The sequence below is a fragment of the Manacus vitellinus genome, unplaced genomic scaffold, assembly GCF_001715985.3.
Source record: "Manacus vitellinus isolate BGI_N305 unplaced genomic scaffold, ASM171598v3 scaffold_10_pilon, whole genome shotgun sequence".
In the NCBI taxonomy this organism is placed as follows: Eukaryota; Metazoa; Chordata; class Aves; order Passeriformes; family Pipridae; genus Manacus; species Manacus vitellinus.
This window is the reverse complement of record NW_021938838.1, coordinates 10,566,542-10,583,225: the sequence shown is the minus strand read 5'-3', so window position 1 is coordinate 10,583,225 and position 16,684 is coordinate 10,566,542. Positions and strand designations below refer to the sequence as shown.

The window sequence follows — 16,684 nt, the reverse complement described above, 5'->3', positions numbered from 1 at the left end:
CACCCAATTACCCCTGACGTCAATGCCGTCTCTCCCATCTCCCTTGGGTGCCCACATTTTTTCCTTTGTAACACTAATAGCTGACTAGCTAAGTGCCTGTTATTTCCTTGGCAGAAGATTTGATTGTGTTTTGGGCCGGATACTAAATCCAAAAACTATGTAAAAATGTCAATAGGTGAGTGCACATTGATTTCGGTTAGTCACAGTGATATTTGAGCCCCTTTGGGGGCTCTGTCTGGGGAAGTATTTTACAAGAAAGATAATATAACAGAAAATTACTGGAGCTGCACAGGTCTCTGGTGGATTTCTTAGGGGCCTGCTAAGTTTCTGTAGAATCAACAAATGCTTTATTAATCTAAATTTGCGGTTTTGTTCCTGCCTCTCTTCAGACGGCTCGGGCTCGCTTGGAGGAGGCTCGGCGGGAGCGGGGCGGCCGGCGGCAGAGCCCGGCCCGGCCGGGGGGCGGTGGAGAGGGCCGGGGGGCGGCGGCGGGCCCCCTCCCCGCCCGCGGAGGGCTGCGGCGGCAGATACGGCAGGGGGACGGAGGGGGTCCCTGCCAGGCTGTGCGGGGCCGGGCGCTGACTGGGAGCGGCTGATAAGGAGCCCCGCGCGGGAGCCAGGCGGCAGCGCCGCTCCGCCAGCGCGCTGCGACTGGCAAAGAAAGTTAAACACAACTGGTCCGGGGGGCGGGAGAGAGGGCTGCGCTGGAAGATAATGGTAATTGATTGAATCAAAGTCGCAGAGCAGCCCTTGTTTTTTTTCTTTTTTTTTTCTTTTTTTTTTTTTTCCTTCGCAATTAATTTTTTTTTTCTAATTTTCAGGCCGAAAGTATCCGAAGAGCTCAGGTTGCGCCGAGCACATGCTGCACTAAAAGATAATAAGCACATGCCCTCTTCAGCTTTTTGGGGGAAATTCAGGCCAAGAAAAGGCACAATTAAGTAAAATGCAGGCCCCTCAAAGTTAGAATCATGCCGCTCCGAGCTCAGCAGAGCGTGCTTTTGAGGACAAGGAAAATCAATGGCTTTGTCAGGTCGCCGGGCTGTGTGCTTGCAGGCTAGCAGGACAAGCAGTCAATTTTGCCCTCAAAGCCAGAGGATAGTGACACCAGAGGAGGGGATTGTCTGGGGACTCTGGTGCACGGTGTGCACGCATTGGGTGTTTCTGCAGCTCTTCTTCCTCTCCTGCTTCCCACCACAAGCCCATACCCCATAGCACAAGATGTCTGTACAGGAAAACAGAGATTTGTGTCGTTTGTATTTTTGTACAGTTACTTTCCATGTTTATTTTAGCCAATTTGGCTCTTTTTTGTTAGCAAGTAGTCAGCCAGAAATTTTTCTTCACTTTTTGAGGGGATTCCCCCAATACAGTGTTCAGGAGCAGTAGTAGTTTGTGTGCTTTGAGTAAATAAAACCTTTTAGTCTTTGGCAACTGCATCTGCAAGCAGTAAAATCTTATGTCAGCACAGCATGTAGAGTGCAGGATACCTAATAACTAGTAAACCATTAAAAAAAGTCTTCTGCTTGATCAGACAGGGTGCTTAATGTATAGTGCTGTATATTGCCTAGCAGGTAATTAGTACTGAGAGGGGAAAAGCCTCCCCTGTGGACCATGACACCATAGACCTAAACTGGCACTTTTTCACACGTTAGAGTTTTCTTTCTTTAGTGGAGGACATTTCCTTGCTCGTTTTAAAAATCATTCTCTAAGAATTAACAGACTGTATTAGGGTATTGTATATCTTAAATGAACCTTGCAGGCTCTAACAGTGTATTCTTCTTCCCATATAGCCACTGTATAGGGTGGGTAGGAAAGCAGTCTTGTAGTGCCGGAGGACTAGAGATCAAATGTTGTGTAGGAAAAAAACCTCCAACCCTAACCTGGGAAATAAAAGTTAAGCAGGGGCTATGGCAACCCACATTTGCATAAAAAGTTGGTTTTATTGGTTCCCATCCTGGAACAAGTGTGTGTATGTATGTATGGGCTAGTGAAATGAATGGGCCTTATTAGGGTAAGACACTATGGTTTGTCTTATGAAGAAGCTGGGATTTTCACTGGAGCTTTGTCATGTCTTCCTTGGAATGGCAGCAGAAAATTTCTTAGTGCATGGGCCAGAGTTCATAGGATTTCTTCTCAACTCCTGAAACAGGGTAGCATTTGCTGGCTGTATGGGTGGGAGCAGGGTATCCTGAAGCCCGAGTGTTGTTGCTGTGAATCACAGCTGATACCCTGTTTGATACCCTATCAAACAGACTAATGGGTCTCCTCTGCTGAAAGAGCTGGTAATCTGCCTTGTCATGACCATTGGTTATGAAAGGGGCAAGTCAGCTGTGAAGAAAGATGACTTTCTTGAAGGCACCATGTAAAAACTTTGGCCTAATGCCAACATAGCTATCGCTGATCAACTTTGGCAAGGACATGGTTCAGATTAGAGAGTCCTTGTGTGGAAAGAAGAATTTTTTTTCTTTCTCCTCATAGGCTTGAGAGCCTACTGGGTTAATGCTGCCAACCTCCCCTCTTTGACATTTCAGGTTCCAGTATAATTAAAACCACAAATGTAATGAGCTCTGGTCTTCTTGGCCACTGCAGTGTAACTAACAGGGTGACACTGTCCTTCTCTACCTTGAACACAGCTGATGAACTGCCCCTGGGCAGTCAGATGTCTTTAGACTAGAGCAGTGTTTGGTAGCACCCCTTTCATCCTCCTCCGACCTTTCCCAGCCTGGCCAAGCTTCCTCATCCTGTTGGCCTCAGAAGTGCTGACAGCGATGTGGAAAAGAAGTGCTGAAACAAAAACACTGTGAGGTCATTTGTACAGATAAAAGTGAGTAAAATTCATGGAGATAAGGTGCACCCACACAGTGCCTGCCCACCTCTGTGCTAAGGCACGTTGCTGACAGCAGGGCTGCTGCCAGGGCTGTGCCGTGGGAGGCAGAGCCACTGCTGCTGGCACTGAACACCCACTGGGCCAAGCCACCAGCCCTGCCTGGGAGGGCTGTGGGGAAAGGACAAAATCTGCTTCTGCTGGAAACACTGAACAAATGACTCCCGTGCTAAGGGGCGATGCTGAGTTTTTGGGGTGTTGGCCAGTCTGTAGGGCGCTGGCAGCTGGCAGTCACAGGCAGCTGGAGGAAATGGCCTCTCACGAACAAACTCCTGAAATTAAAGGGGGCAGGTTTTAACTTAAAACTGAAACAAAAAGCACGCTGGCCACGCTCTCCCGGGTCGAGGCTGTAGGTGGCTGTAGGTTTTCCTGTGTTGTGTCACCTCCACTGCGGGTGCCGGGTGTGTGAGGCCCAGGCAGCCACAGCAGAGCCGCCACGGCAGGACGGACACGCTGCGCTCCCCACACTGAGGTGGGACCTGTTCTCCTGACCCACACACGTGTCTGTGGGGTGGAGAGGGGCCAGGGGCTGCAGTGGGTGGGATGGGACGTGGGGAAAGGGATGGCGAGGGCGTAGGCAGGGGTAGGTGGAGGAAGTTTTGGGAAGCAGGGAGGCAGCAGGCACTGTGTGGGGGGCAGAGCGGGGACAGCACCTCTGAGGAAGGAGGGAGGCTGTGGCCACCAGGCCAGCCAGCAAATACTGGGGCGAGTGTTGGTGCAAGGCAGCTGTAGGGGCTGCTCCTTGTCCCTGTCCTTGTCTGCCCCATGTCTGGCAGTGCCGTGGGGTCTGTGCCCACCGAGGGGGCTGCCTGCCCGAGCTGGGGCAGAGGCAGAAGGTTTTACTCAGCTCAGGGAGCTGCAGGTGGCACCTGCCCTGGGCTTGTGCTTTCCTCCTTCCTGCAAAGGGGTGATTTTCATCAGCTGGGCTGGAGACAGGGGGAATTGCACTAACTCAGAGCAGGTTCCCTGGGCAGCCTCCGGAGGGGCTGTTCCTCCCCAGCCTCGGGCAGCACAGGCTCACCCTTATCTGTTTGACTGTGCTCACTCAGGGTGCCCACACAGCAGAGAGGGGATCCCACCCCACTCCCTGGGGCTGTGGTGGCACCTCTGCTGAAGTCCCCTGAAGCAGAAGTGAGCTGTGAATGACAGACCACCAATCAAAAGCATTTTAAGTAAGGACATCAGTGTGGCATCTTTCTCTTGAGCTTCAAGTGGAGCATCAGCTGATGAACAAAGTCTTAAGGTTTGTTTAAAAAGTGACTTTTATCTGTATTCCTTTGCCTTTCCCAGAGCAAGCTCAAAAGGCACACTGTTGGATAGAGGATAAAGGAGGACAACTGTATGTTAAGATACCTGGAAGATACCTTCCCAGTAGTTCACTGGGAAACAGGCTTGTACACTTGTTTTGCCACATCCTAGCTTTTAAATGTACAGTAGGATATAGACAACATACTAGGGGAAAAGCTGGGCAAATTCCTGGAGCAATAGAGGTAGGAGAGTAATAACAGGGTAGCAGCTGCTTGGGAGGTGGCAATGGATGGAGGGGAAATGCCAGCGTGGGAGGGAACAGAAAAGGAAAGAATGTAGAGGGATATATTGCTAAAACGATTTCTGTCCCTTTGGTAAGAACTTGGGACATTTCTGAGTAAAGCAACTCCTGCTTTTCCTATGATGTTTCCTCTTCCCTGCATTTTTACAGGCCTGTGTGGCCTTGCAACCCTCTGCAAGGTCCTTGCAGGTCCTCTTCCATTCCTGGATGTGGGTTACACCTATTACCAAAGTGTCATTAAGGTATAGCATGGTCTTCAGGTGATTTCTCTGACACTAAGGTTGTTTTTGCCATATAATTTGCAGAGTTTCACTCAAGTCACAGCCAGAACATTGCATCTGCCCCAGAGAATAAGAAAATTCACTAGGTTGTTTGAAGTTGGTGCTGTGGAAGCATGCTGGAATATATCCAAGTTGAAGGGAAATGGTCAGATTGGCTGCAGGGTTTTTAGTTGCATTAGGAATCTCACATGAGTCTTTAAAAATGTTTTAAAATTGAAAAGCTTTAAGGTTTATTTGCACAACTCATTGCACAAAAATGATCAATATGAGTATGTATCTCATATAGGATAAGAGGGCAAGTTCAGTAAGGCATCAGTTACTTTAGGTTTGAGCTCTGTGTACATGAGTAACGTAAGTACTGCACTTGAGCACACTATCACAGAAATGGACGTGGGAACCAAATGTCCTGGTTCTAGGAAGCTTGGCCAGGTAGTATCTCCTCTACCCAGTGAGAGATGGGCTTCCAGGAGCTAGTCTGTTATAGTCATTTTTCTTATAAAGTATCTTAAAAAACCCATAGTGATATTTTCTTCAATATGCCTGGTGACTTTCTTGTGGTAGCAACAAAATGACTTTGAGAAACAGTTTATATGGAGGTGATCTCCATGTGTCCTTTCCAGACAAAATTACTCTGCAATTGATCCTTCTCAGAAAAAAGAAATCTGTAGCAGGATGTGAAGCTTGAGTTTTATTTCTGGTGCAGGTTGAAAAGGCTCAATGAGCAGTGCTCTGTTCTAGCAAAGTTAAATGAGAATTAACCCGATAATGGACTTCCACAGTCAAAATCAGAATTCCACAGTCCCAACAGCAAGTGTTGCTTGAATTCCTGAGTAAATCACTCAATTAGCTCTGCAAGATGCCCTTCTCTTGAGTTAGAGACCACTTTAGGACTTCCCTCCCTTTGCAGCAATACCCTTGGGTTTCCAGAGACAGGAAAAGGCACACATGCTCCAAGTGACGGCAGCTTGAGCTCATTACTTTTGATTTTTAGATACACTGGCATTGTCTCAACAGCCTGTTTTCATATTTACAGTCTTTCCAGACTACTTATCTAGGGGAAAAGTGTGCTTTTCATGCATGCTTAGCCTTCTCCAGTTATGTATGAGGGCCCTGACAAAGCACACCGTGGCTTGGGCAGCCCCAGCATCTACTCTAAAAGATGCAAAGGCAAGATACAAAGTGGAGGTAGCCCTCCCATGCTACCTTCTGGCAGCTCTGTTTGGGGATCCCACTATCTTCCTAAGGTCCTTTGAACAAATGCATGAAAAATAGCTGAACTATTAGAAAATTAGTCTCTCCCATGAATGAGCATGTTAGCATTTTTGTAGTGAGATAAAAAAATAGTCTTATTCAGCACCATCCCTATTAATTTGCACTTCTTCTTGTTAATTTTGGAGTGTTTTGGAAGATTTCTCAGCATCTACCAGTGCATTTTGTGGGACAGTCTATGGAAAGGACAGAACATTTGCTGAAGAGCCTTCACTGTATTTTCCCATTAGAATTTCCTACTCAGTGCTCAGGTTTCAAGAGGCTTTGAGTGAGATGGTTGAGCCCCCTTTTGAACCCATCATGGATTTTTCTTTGTCTTTTATTTCCTTTAAAGTTTATTTCTTTCCTTATGGCAACCACCTTTTGCCAAATGAGTAAGGCACTCCAGTTCTTCCAGCCTTTTGCCCCATTTACCACCTTCCAAAAAGACTGCTGTGGCTGTATGACTGCATCTCAGATTTTCCCTGGAGTGATCTCTGATTTCTTTTCAATCAGTTCATTTAATTGACCATGTTTATTTCCCTAGCCCTTGTGGCTCCCTGAGTGCAGCTATTCGTCAGAAGCTGGATGTTAAGCATCCTTTTCATGTTTTACCTGGAGACTTTCTTAAACCATCTCATCTGTTCTTAGCATTTGGGGCTAAGCCCAAAAGGGAAGCGCTCTCAATCAAAGGGCTATCTAAATGGATAATGTGGTACTTTGAGACATGTAACAAGGAGGCACATGTCCCAGTCCCACTGCTCCCATGCTTATCCCACCAGAGCCACAGTAGCTTTGAAGGCTTGCTTGGGCAAGGTTCCCAACGCGGATGTTTGCAAGACAGCTAACTGGAACTTGGTACACGTACCTAGCATACTGCTTAGATGTAGAGCCTAGGCATGATGCCCACTTTGGAGAGCAGCTTTGTAGTCTATATTTGCTTAATTTAGTCCTCAGCTGTCCTCCTGAGAATGGTATGTTAGTGTCCAAGAGCAGGAAACGATGGAGGCAACTTTCATCAGAAAGAAGTAACTTGGCACTCATTGGAGTTTGGAGGCTAAATTGCCTCTTAAAAGATCATCCTTACTGCTTGTCTAAGGAGTTTCCAAGCTGTAAATAGGATGGGAAGAAGGATGCCTTTGTGTCCTGTGTTCTCCTTTTCTAGATGTTGTCTTGGTGACATTAGCTTCTGTCTTCAAAGTCTATAAAATTCTGTTTGAATGCTTTTCATGCTCTAGTTTGGCATACAGCATAAATCCAAGCAAACTGACCTGAGACAGGAATGCGTTTTCCTCTTCAGTGAACTTCTGTCTGTGTCCACTTCTAGTATCTATATTAGCAAATACAATTTCTTGGGAACATCCCAGAGCTTTTCTTATCCAGAATATTTTTAAAAGTGACAAAGCACTGTTATTTCCTAGAAAGTTTGGTCAGCTTCTTGCACATGAATTTTTAAATCCCTGTTCTATTATTTCCTTATGACACGTATTTTTATACTGTCTTTTTAAAAATAAACACTGGGGGTTGGACTAGATGATCTCCAGAGGTCCCTTCCAACCCTTGCTATTTTGTGATTCTGTGAAACATAAGTCAGGAGTAATTAAACAAACGCACCACATTTGAAGCATAAATAGAAGGAAGTAAATACTACAATGTGTCACTCCAGTCAGTGGTCAAATATCCAAATTTTAATCTTGCTGACTGAGTTAAATAAAAAGAGATCCTTTTAAATAACTTGACATTCCTTTAATGATTCATGAAAGGTAAATCTGAACATTTGACTTCCTTGAAATAATACAGCTAGTTTAAATTTTTATTATTTTTAAGTCTGCAGCCAGCACGCTGGAGTAAGTTATTTGCAGTGTATTTTTAAAGTCCATATTGAAATATTAGCCATAACTGTCTGTTGTGTATAAAAAGGGGGGGGTATGTTTGAAGTTTAATCATGCTTCTACTTATGCTCAGTCCCAGAGCAATCCTTTTTTCTGCTGCTGAGCTCAAACAGCTAGTAGCCAGGTTTGATCTGCTGCCCCATGGAGCAGTGCCCTATGTGAATTTGAAGTTTTCTCAACCCAGGAGGCCTGCAAATAAAGACTAGCCTCAGGTAGCCAGATCTCTCCTTCCCAAAGCAGCTCCCGGGGCGCTGCCTGGAGCAGTCCTCCTGAAATTGTTACAGGCAATTGCTATAGACCATCTCCACTACTGCCCCTCTTACCCCTCCTTCTCTCCTCCCTCCTGGCATAAGGGAGGAGTTTTGGAGTCCAGGAGTCCTATTTGACTTTAATAAAATGAAAAAAAAAATAAAAAGCAGAGCAGTTTGTAGGGAACTGGCACAGACTATGGAAACAGGAGCCACAGCAAGACAAAACCCAGTGGCCTTCAAAACTTTTTTCCCTTCTTTCTCACCACATGACTTGGAGGATGTGGACAGTAATTAAAGGACCCCCTAGCTCCTCATTTTCTGTGCCTGGTCCTTTGATCTGGTTCGTGTCGGGTAGCTATTTTCATTGTTCCTGTCTTTTCTTTTATTCTCACCCAGCCCCTTTGATGTGAGCAATGATGATCTTTAATTCCAAAATAGGAGATGGGCAGGATAGCAGTACTGGCCTTATATAATGCATCTTTCACATCTTATTTTTAAACTTGAGCATAATAGGTGTAAGTCAGAGCCTGGGGAGCATTAACCCTTTCCGTGCAGGGGAACTGCTGAGGAGGTTAAGAGCCTATCACTTTTGGTAACGTCAGTCAGGTTAATCTTCTGTAGATGCCTACGGATGCATTTGTGAAAAAGATTATTGTTGTTATTATTATTAATATTATTATCATTATTGTTATTGTTATTTCCCTGCAAATATGATGGATCTCGAAATATAATCTGGAGGGAGTTTGTCCTAATTGTTCCCATGTGGGAAAAATGTGCTGAGAAAGAACAGTAAAGCTAATGCAGTTATTCTGACTGGCTTCACTTGGCAGCACAGTGGGAGTGAAGCATACTGTTTATTAGTGTATGTTAATAAACTATAAGGGACAAGCTGCAGGTGGTGGTTTATAAACTGTTAGCTCAGGTAGGATAGATGACAATATGGAGGTTATTAGCAGGAGAGAAGGGCTGGAGGTTCTTATTGTCTTGAAATCACAGAACCCCGTTATGACTCTGTGTGCTGCATCTTCATCACGGGACACACAAAACAAGTAGCTGCACCCAGCTGGGGTGGTGGCACCCACGGCACTGGGGTGCCAGACCACTTGAGGTGGCACATGCAGATGTACCACCCCTCTGCCATGCCAGGGCATCCCCCTGCCAGGCTGCCTGGGGTGGCACATGTGGCACCCCCGTGCCACGCTTTCCAGGGTGGCACACACGGCACCCCCGTGCCACGCTTTCCAGGGTGGCACACACGGCCCGCCGCGCAGTGCGGGGGAGCCCCGCGGCGCCCCCGCAGCCCCAGGGAGGCAGGTGGTGCCGGCTGAGCCCCGTGCCCGGGGTGTCCCCGGGGAGGCTCCGCATTACCGCGGTCCCCATCTGCCTCGGCGGAGCCTCCTCCCTCCGGGCCCCAGCAACAATGGCTCTGCTGCTGCTGCTGCTGCGCCCTGCCCGAGCCGGCCCCGGTGACATTTGCAGGGTTCAGCCGTCACAGCACAATTCGCTCGGGAAATGCGGCTGTAATTGTAAATAGGTAGCCCAGTATTTTCAAACTTAAGGACTCAAAGCACCCGCGCCCAATTTAACTCTAAACGCCACGAAGGGGGGGCGGAGGAGGGGGCTCAGTTTTCCCCAGTGCCTTTTATTTTATAAGGATTTGTGACTGTCTGAAAATCCTGAAAATTAGAGGTCTGCTGCTCAGCCACTTCAGCATTAATGTTTGAACATTTCTGTCACTGTTTTTCATGTTCAGAAGATCTAAATGGGCACAAATTTTTCCTAAAAAACCCCCAACATTGTCCCTGTTTTCCTGATAGAATTTATTGGAGGCAAAATATAATGAGAATAAGAAATAATAAGAAGTAACGGAGAAGAAGTGAGGATAACAAAGATTAAGTGCGGCAATGGACAGAGGATAATATGCAGTTTGAAGAGTCTGATTGTGCTTTAGTTTAATGCCTGCCTTTTTCTTTTTACTCAGGTCTGAAACAATTTTAGATGTGGATTTATACCTTCATGCCACCCGCTCTTTTAGGGACATAAAATGTGTGTTGTGTTTGTGCAGTTCTTAAAATAACAGCTGTTTATTAGATAACTTTCAGGACGATTCTTATTATATGTTGTGGTCCTGCCTCAGCAAAGTACTTCAGCAGATGCCCAACTTGAGCACGTGACTGGACACGTAGGCTTTTCAGCTTGCAGTTGCTTAAACCTGAGCACATGCTTAAATGCTTTGCTGAAGAGGGGCCAAGACCAGATGTAGTGAATACCTATAATTAACTTTGTTAAATGGCTTACAATATGCCACTTGTTTCCATGTGCTTTTAAATTTCCCACTTGATTATCATTTGGGCTGAACTTCTGTGTGTTTGTCCTTGTCTGCAGAACACTTTTTTCATTAAATGCAGTTGGTTCCATGAGAATATTTCTCAGTTAGGTGTGAAGGAAGAAAAATGCTCTTCCAGTTCTTCCAGTACAGTTTGTCTTTAATACCAGTGTTTTTGTAGCTATGGTGCTCCAAGGAAATAAAGGAAGGAAAGGTTGCAGAAAGGAATAATATTTCACTGGAGCAGCTTCTGGAGTTGGAAAAAGTAAACTCACTTCTGAGACCTGGCAGAGGGATGTGGAACCTGTAATCTTGTCCGCTTTTTCCAGCTATATCAGCTAATCTAATAATAGAAGCTTATAGGGCGATGTAATTTCTTTTTTTAGACAGAGCAAAATAAACATTGAATTGCAAAGGGGAAAGTTGGCACCGATACATTCCTCAGTGAGTACTAGCGCCCTTTCTTGAGCTGGAAGGAAAAAACCCCTTTTTCTAAAGCAACCTTGTTTTAAGGGCTCAAGCACGCCCAGATAGCCTCTAGTTAGGTTTCAGCAGTCTAATGAAGCCTGCCTTTTTTGTGATTTCACTGCACATACTCCCTGCCTGCCTTGATTGGCAGCTGGGTAGCAGACCTCTGCAGCTGTGACAATTTGCCTGAGGGAGACTGTAAGTGTCTCATTGAAACTTGCATTGTAAAATCCTCCAAAATGCCTCCCATAATATTAGGCACAGGAGAAAAACACAGGTGTGAAAAACTTTCACAGATCCCACGAGTTCAATGTCTCTTGGCAGCTTTGGTGGATTCAGTGTTATAATATAAATTTTAAACTTGCACTTACGAAGCAGAAGTTGTTCCATCTTCTGTCAGAAGAAGTGGAGAAAACTGGCGGTGTTTGCACCGCGCTTGCCTTCCCAGGCTGATGAGGACTGGTTATCCACCGGTGAAACCTGCCTACCTGCCCTAACTCGGCAGCAGATTCCAGCACAGAGAGGACACAGGTGTCCCCACTGCTGAGGCATTTTGCTGGCAGAAGTTTTAGGAGCTCGTATTTTCCGACTGAAGGCATGGTTCATACTGTCCAAAAATGAGTACTCGGTGATTGATTCTGCTTCCAATGAAGGAGGAATTTGAAAACCTAAGTGGTGTCTCAATGAAATCAACCTTCCTATATGTATGTATGATTCTAGCATTTTCTCTTCCATTGGTTGAATAGCTTAATGTACTCCTCACTAGCACATAGGTGAGATTCAGCATTGCCAACATGACTGGAAGATGAATCTCAGCTTCTGAATGCCTGATCCTTTTGCTGGTGTGTTTGTTCCTAACTGCTTGCCTGTGTGTTACAGCAACTTTGCTTCTTACATTTGCCATAAATGAATCTCAGTATGACTGCAGCCTTAAGATCTGGCACTTCAGCAGTCTCAGTAGGTTCAACACAATATTCAGGAATTAAAGTTCTGAAGAAATGCAAGCAGCTAAATTTAGACTTAAGAAACGTGCCTGATTTGAGTGAGCTGTGGGTATGCTGATACATGGAACTTTCCCTGCAAGCCAGCCAGGCTTTATTTGTTGCTTAAAGGGAGGAGATTTTAGTGTAGTTGGAACATTTGATTTGCTTTCTTGAATTGTTTTTGATTAGTGACTGAGTGCAAGGTTAAGCTTTAATAACATATCCATTGTAATAAAATCATGCTGGTGAGTGATACATGTGGCTAAAAAGATTTAGATACACAAGTCTGTTAAACTAATATAATTTGGAAGTGCTCTGGAAATAAGCACATAAAATAAGAACCAAAGGCTAATTTAAAGACTTAACTCTTTCTGGGGCTAAGGTTTTTGTGGCCAGACTGGCCTGTTCTGGCAAGCTGGGTTAACAAGGCAGCATGGCTGAAGCCTTGATAAAAGAGAAACTGTTTTGAATTTAGTAACGAAAAGTGTTAATGCATCACTGAGTTTCTGCTGCAGTGAACTAGTGACAGACCCAGTGACTAGTTAAAGCTGAAAACAACAAGTATTATTGGTCCTTGTCAGATCTCAATTTCAAATGATGTTCAAAAGTTTCATGAGAGACTCTCAGTACCTTCTCTTCTGAACTAAAAGCTTCGGTCAGTTCAAGACAGGTCAATGATGCTGTAATATGTAGATTTTGTGAGTTGATAGTTGTAGTAGGGCTGAGGTTGTTCTAGTTTCAGATTTTTATCAGGGTTTTCTGCTCTCAGTGCTTTCTGCAGACTGTCCTAAGAGCCATGAAACTTGTGCTGATGTATAGTGATTCAATGTACTGTAAACTACACAAGAGGGCTCAGTTTCATGGATGTGTAAAGCTTTTGTATAAATCTTTTTAGTGGTGTCAGTTGAGAAGCTGAACTCAAAGTTCAGCTGAGCATTAGTGGTATCAGTTGAAAGCTCAGTTCGAGATAGCTGCTGAACCAGACTGGTTCATTTCACAGTTACATTTTAAACAAACTTTGCAAAGCAGTTCAGTATTATGTTTCTTATTTCATGCATGGGGAAACCCAGACACAAAGTTTCTTACCTCTACCGTATAGTGCTGCTGCTGTGTTACTGACTGCTGTGTACAGCTCCTTGTACTGCTCCTTGTCTGGCAGGGGAGTCTAGTTTGTGAAGGGGGGGGGTGTGGTTGTCTCCTCATCGAGGAAAGGAATGGATTTAAATGTCAAAGCTTGGGAAAGCCATTGTCTTCTCTTTTATGGCAGTGAACATGTCATGTTACTCTCCTTACCAAATAAATAAATGAAACTGTAAAGGAAATGGTAGTTACAGAAGAAAACCCTAACACTGTAGTCCAGAGCATCTGTTTTCTACTGTAATTTTTTTCCCTGGTCTCTTTTTGTAATTTACGTCCAAAACATTAAGTGACAGAATTTGGCAGAGTCAGATCTGTACAGTAGAGCTTAATGGTTATGTAGCAGGGAATAAATAAAGCCCCTCAAGCCTGCTTAGTTCTCACCCATGCACGTGAACAGGGAGTGGGGGAAGGAGTGTTGTATTTTTCTTGGAAAAAGACCTTTTCGGTTTCTCCTAATCTGGCACCTGGAGGTCCAGCTGTGCTAGCTTGAGGCTGTGTGTAGTCTTATGTATGGGAAAGATGATAGACAGGCCGCTGTAGAAGTTGAAATGTTTCACGTCTCTACAGACAATATATATAGCTATATTTGTGAATAGTGGCAGTGCAAAACTGGAAATGGAATTTACTCTTCAAACAATGATTTGCCAATTGTGCTGCAGTCTGGACTGGTTTCTGTTGTGATTTGTGGGGAGGACCAGCAGCATGTGGATTTTCCAGCTTTGCTTGCTCGTGCTACAGCAGCTATGGAGCCGCCGTGCTTGCCATCATTGCTTCCTGTCTCCATGAGCTGACTGCAAATTATTTTCCCTGGGCTGAGCTCTGCACATGGCCTGAAAATGTGTCACTCTGGTTATGTTTGGCTTGGCCCTCTGCTAATTTATACCAGTTTATACTTCAATGTATTTCCATTGGCTTAATTCAATGGCAGTATTTCTAATTTACTTGGGTATAAGTAAGAGTATTGGGTTCATTACTCCTAGCAGTTTAGATCTCTTGATGTATTTTTGTTCTTCAGTCACACAAATGCCAAGGTTAATTTGCTCTTAAACACTTGATTTCCTAGGACATAAAAGAGACTCCATATTTAAGGAAGAAAATAGAGGACAGTTTTATTCTGCAAAGTGGTCTAGGTTGGGGATGGTGGGTTTTGTTTGTTTGTATTATAGAACTTAGAGAGAACATGTGAGAACAGAGAGATTTAATTTGCCCTCACTGGTACTCTTGGATCTTCTGGATTCCTCAGCTGTGGACTGGGAGCTGATATGGAGTGGCATGTACTTGGCCCAAGGTCTTTCCAGTGCCTTTTGTAATAAGTGATTTTAATGGAGAACTTCTCGCAGCAGAGGAGAACTCAGAGATATATTTTGTGCTTTAATAAAGATGCTATGTCTCCACAGTGTACATTACTCAGTGAGTTAAACAAGCATCAACATTAAAACAGACATTATCCCCTGCAGTGTATTTTCTTAGTGCTTTGTCCATTGCAGCTCTCAAATGATGAGGTTTCTAGTCCTTCCTGTTGGAAACAACTCTTTTCTGATGTTTATTGCGGATGTCTTCCTGGTGTCTAGCGTAAAATTTTGCTTTCTGCTCTCCTCCTACCTTTCCCAACATGCTCGATGGAATGCAGTGATGGTGTTTACCGTACGTAAACCCCTTGTAAGCAGTTCCTGCACCTTCCTTAGCTGTTCTTTAACAAAGATACATATAATCAGACCTTTTAACCTCTCCTCATAAATCAGTCCATCCAGCCCATTAATCACTTCTGTTTCCCTCTTCTGAATTCTCTCCAATTTGTCATCATCCTGTGGCTGGGGACAGCTCGGTGACTGCAGCCCTGCACAGAGGTTCAGTGCCAGCCCACTACACCCAGGGCCAGGATTTATTTATTTTGTCACTTTCCCTTTGCTTCATTCCCAGTCAAAATATATCTCCTACCCACTCTGCATAATCACTTCTTTAAAACATTTATGGAGATAATTTGCAGTCTTACAGATCCTCTATCATTCTCTGATGTCAAATCAGCAGAGGTTGAAAGGGAAAAGGATTGAACGTGACACACTTTGCTTCCCTCCCTCCCCTCTTTCCCTGACTCCCCACCCCAAAATAAACAACACAACTCTTCATTTGGCGCATACTGAATGAGAGGAAAGAGGTAGCATTAGAGAGGAAAAAAGACGCTGAAAATATAATTGCCTAATTGTGAATCCTAAGTAGTGCAGGCAGCAGGGGCAGCCCTGACTGGAAGAAATCAGAGGGTCGCTAATTCATACTGCCAACATCCTAATTAGCTGTGCAAATGTAATGTTTATATTGTTGGGGATGGATTACAATACCCATTGTAGAATGGAAAGAAATAAATGAATTGTGTCAGTGGAGCTATGTAGAAAACACTCCTGCCGCCCCATTAAACCATGAGAAGTAGCTTAGCTACTAAAAAAAGTTTGTTTTCAGGCTGATGCGCAAGTCTAATTGGGTTTCCAAAGAAAGGAACATGTTTTAATTATTAATTAGAAATCAGAGGAGTAAAAGAGTGGAAATCTGCTTCAGCTGGAGGTTTTGCTCAATGCTGGATTTCTCCTTAATAAGCTGAAACATTCCAGGCCTGCCTTAGTTAGCGGTTGGGTGCAGTGGCTTTACTCGGGGGGTAGACATCTTAATGCTCATGTAATTATCATGTAATTATTTTGTAATGTGGGATCAAAATTTTGCATGGATGGCATTCTTTCACCGAACTTGAAAAATATAAAAGTTGTGTTCATTAATGCAGTGATTCAGTCATTTTGGTCTAAGAAGCAGGGTTCCCTCATCCCCCTCCCTCTTTCTTTAAGACACAAATATTTTGAAACAGTTCTAGAGATGGTGACCTCAAGATGAATAGAATTATTTAATTTAGGTTTTGTTGAATATTTATCAGATTTTTTGTTGGTAATACTGCCTTTCAACACAAGTGTCAAGTGGGTTGCAATTATCATCAAAGCTGATAGGTACAAATAAATGATGATCCTGTCTGCTAACACAGGGCGTGCAGGTTCATAAAGAGGGATTTTTGTGGAAGTCGCTTTCTCTCTATGAATTTTCCTCCCTGTTGCCATTGAACTACTGGAATCAAAGTTGTTAAAGACTGATAGATTTTGTCAGAAGATGTTAAGTGGATTATGGACCATCATAATAAATATTCCCTATGGAGTGACAGGGTATGTTCTAATGAACAGAGAGTACGGAGCTGCCTCTTTTGACTTGTGCTTTCTAATGCCTAGAAATATGCTTGAGCAGAGTTATACTTCTGTTTACAACTGCAGACAGCTTGTCTGCACAGATGAAAATGTTACTGGGCGAGTGCTGTAGCTCTTACTACTGGAAATCACTGACAGCCCAGATCCAAGCAGAATCTCAGGTTAAACCCAAGAAATTACAGAACATAGCAAGAGCCGCTGGCTCTTGAGTGCCGGATGTTTGTAGATGGATGTGTGTTTTAAGGGGAACTGCCCGTTAAATGTCTCAGCTTTAATAGGGAAAGGGGACGGGAAAGAAGAGCACTCTGACTCCATATGGCTCCCTCAGTGTGGCAGTAAATCCTTGTGTTAGTGGGGTGCAACTGTGAGTAAGTACAGAGCTGTCTCTTGATGTTGCTGTTTCATAGTAAAAAATCCGTGGAGGAGATG

At 44.3% G+C, this 16,684-nt stretch overlaps 1 protein-coding gene across 4 annotated transcripts in view; it reads left to right on the top strand.

Moving 5' to 3' along the window:
• The window catches only part of ZNF423 (zinc finger protein 423), a 187,452-nt gene that overhangs the window by 50,917 nt on the left and 119,851 nt on the right, over nt 1-16,684 (top strand). Inside the window, exon 1 of one of the 4 annotated variants that reach the window (XM_018084879.1) lies at nt 131-175. The exons of the other annotated variants lie outside the window; for them this stretch is intronic. Coding sequence (XP_017940368.1) covers nt 166-175 — 10 coding nt within the window. The 5' untranslated portion in view covers nt 131-165. Of the gene's footprint in view, nt 1-130; nt 176-16,684 lie in introns of those variants that run through there. 4 annotated transcript variants of the gene reach the window in all.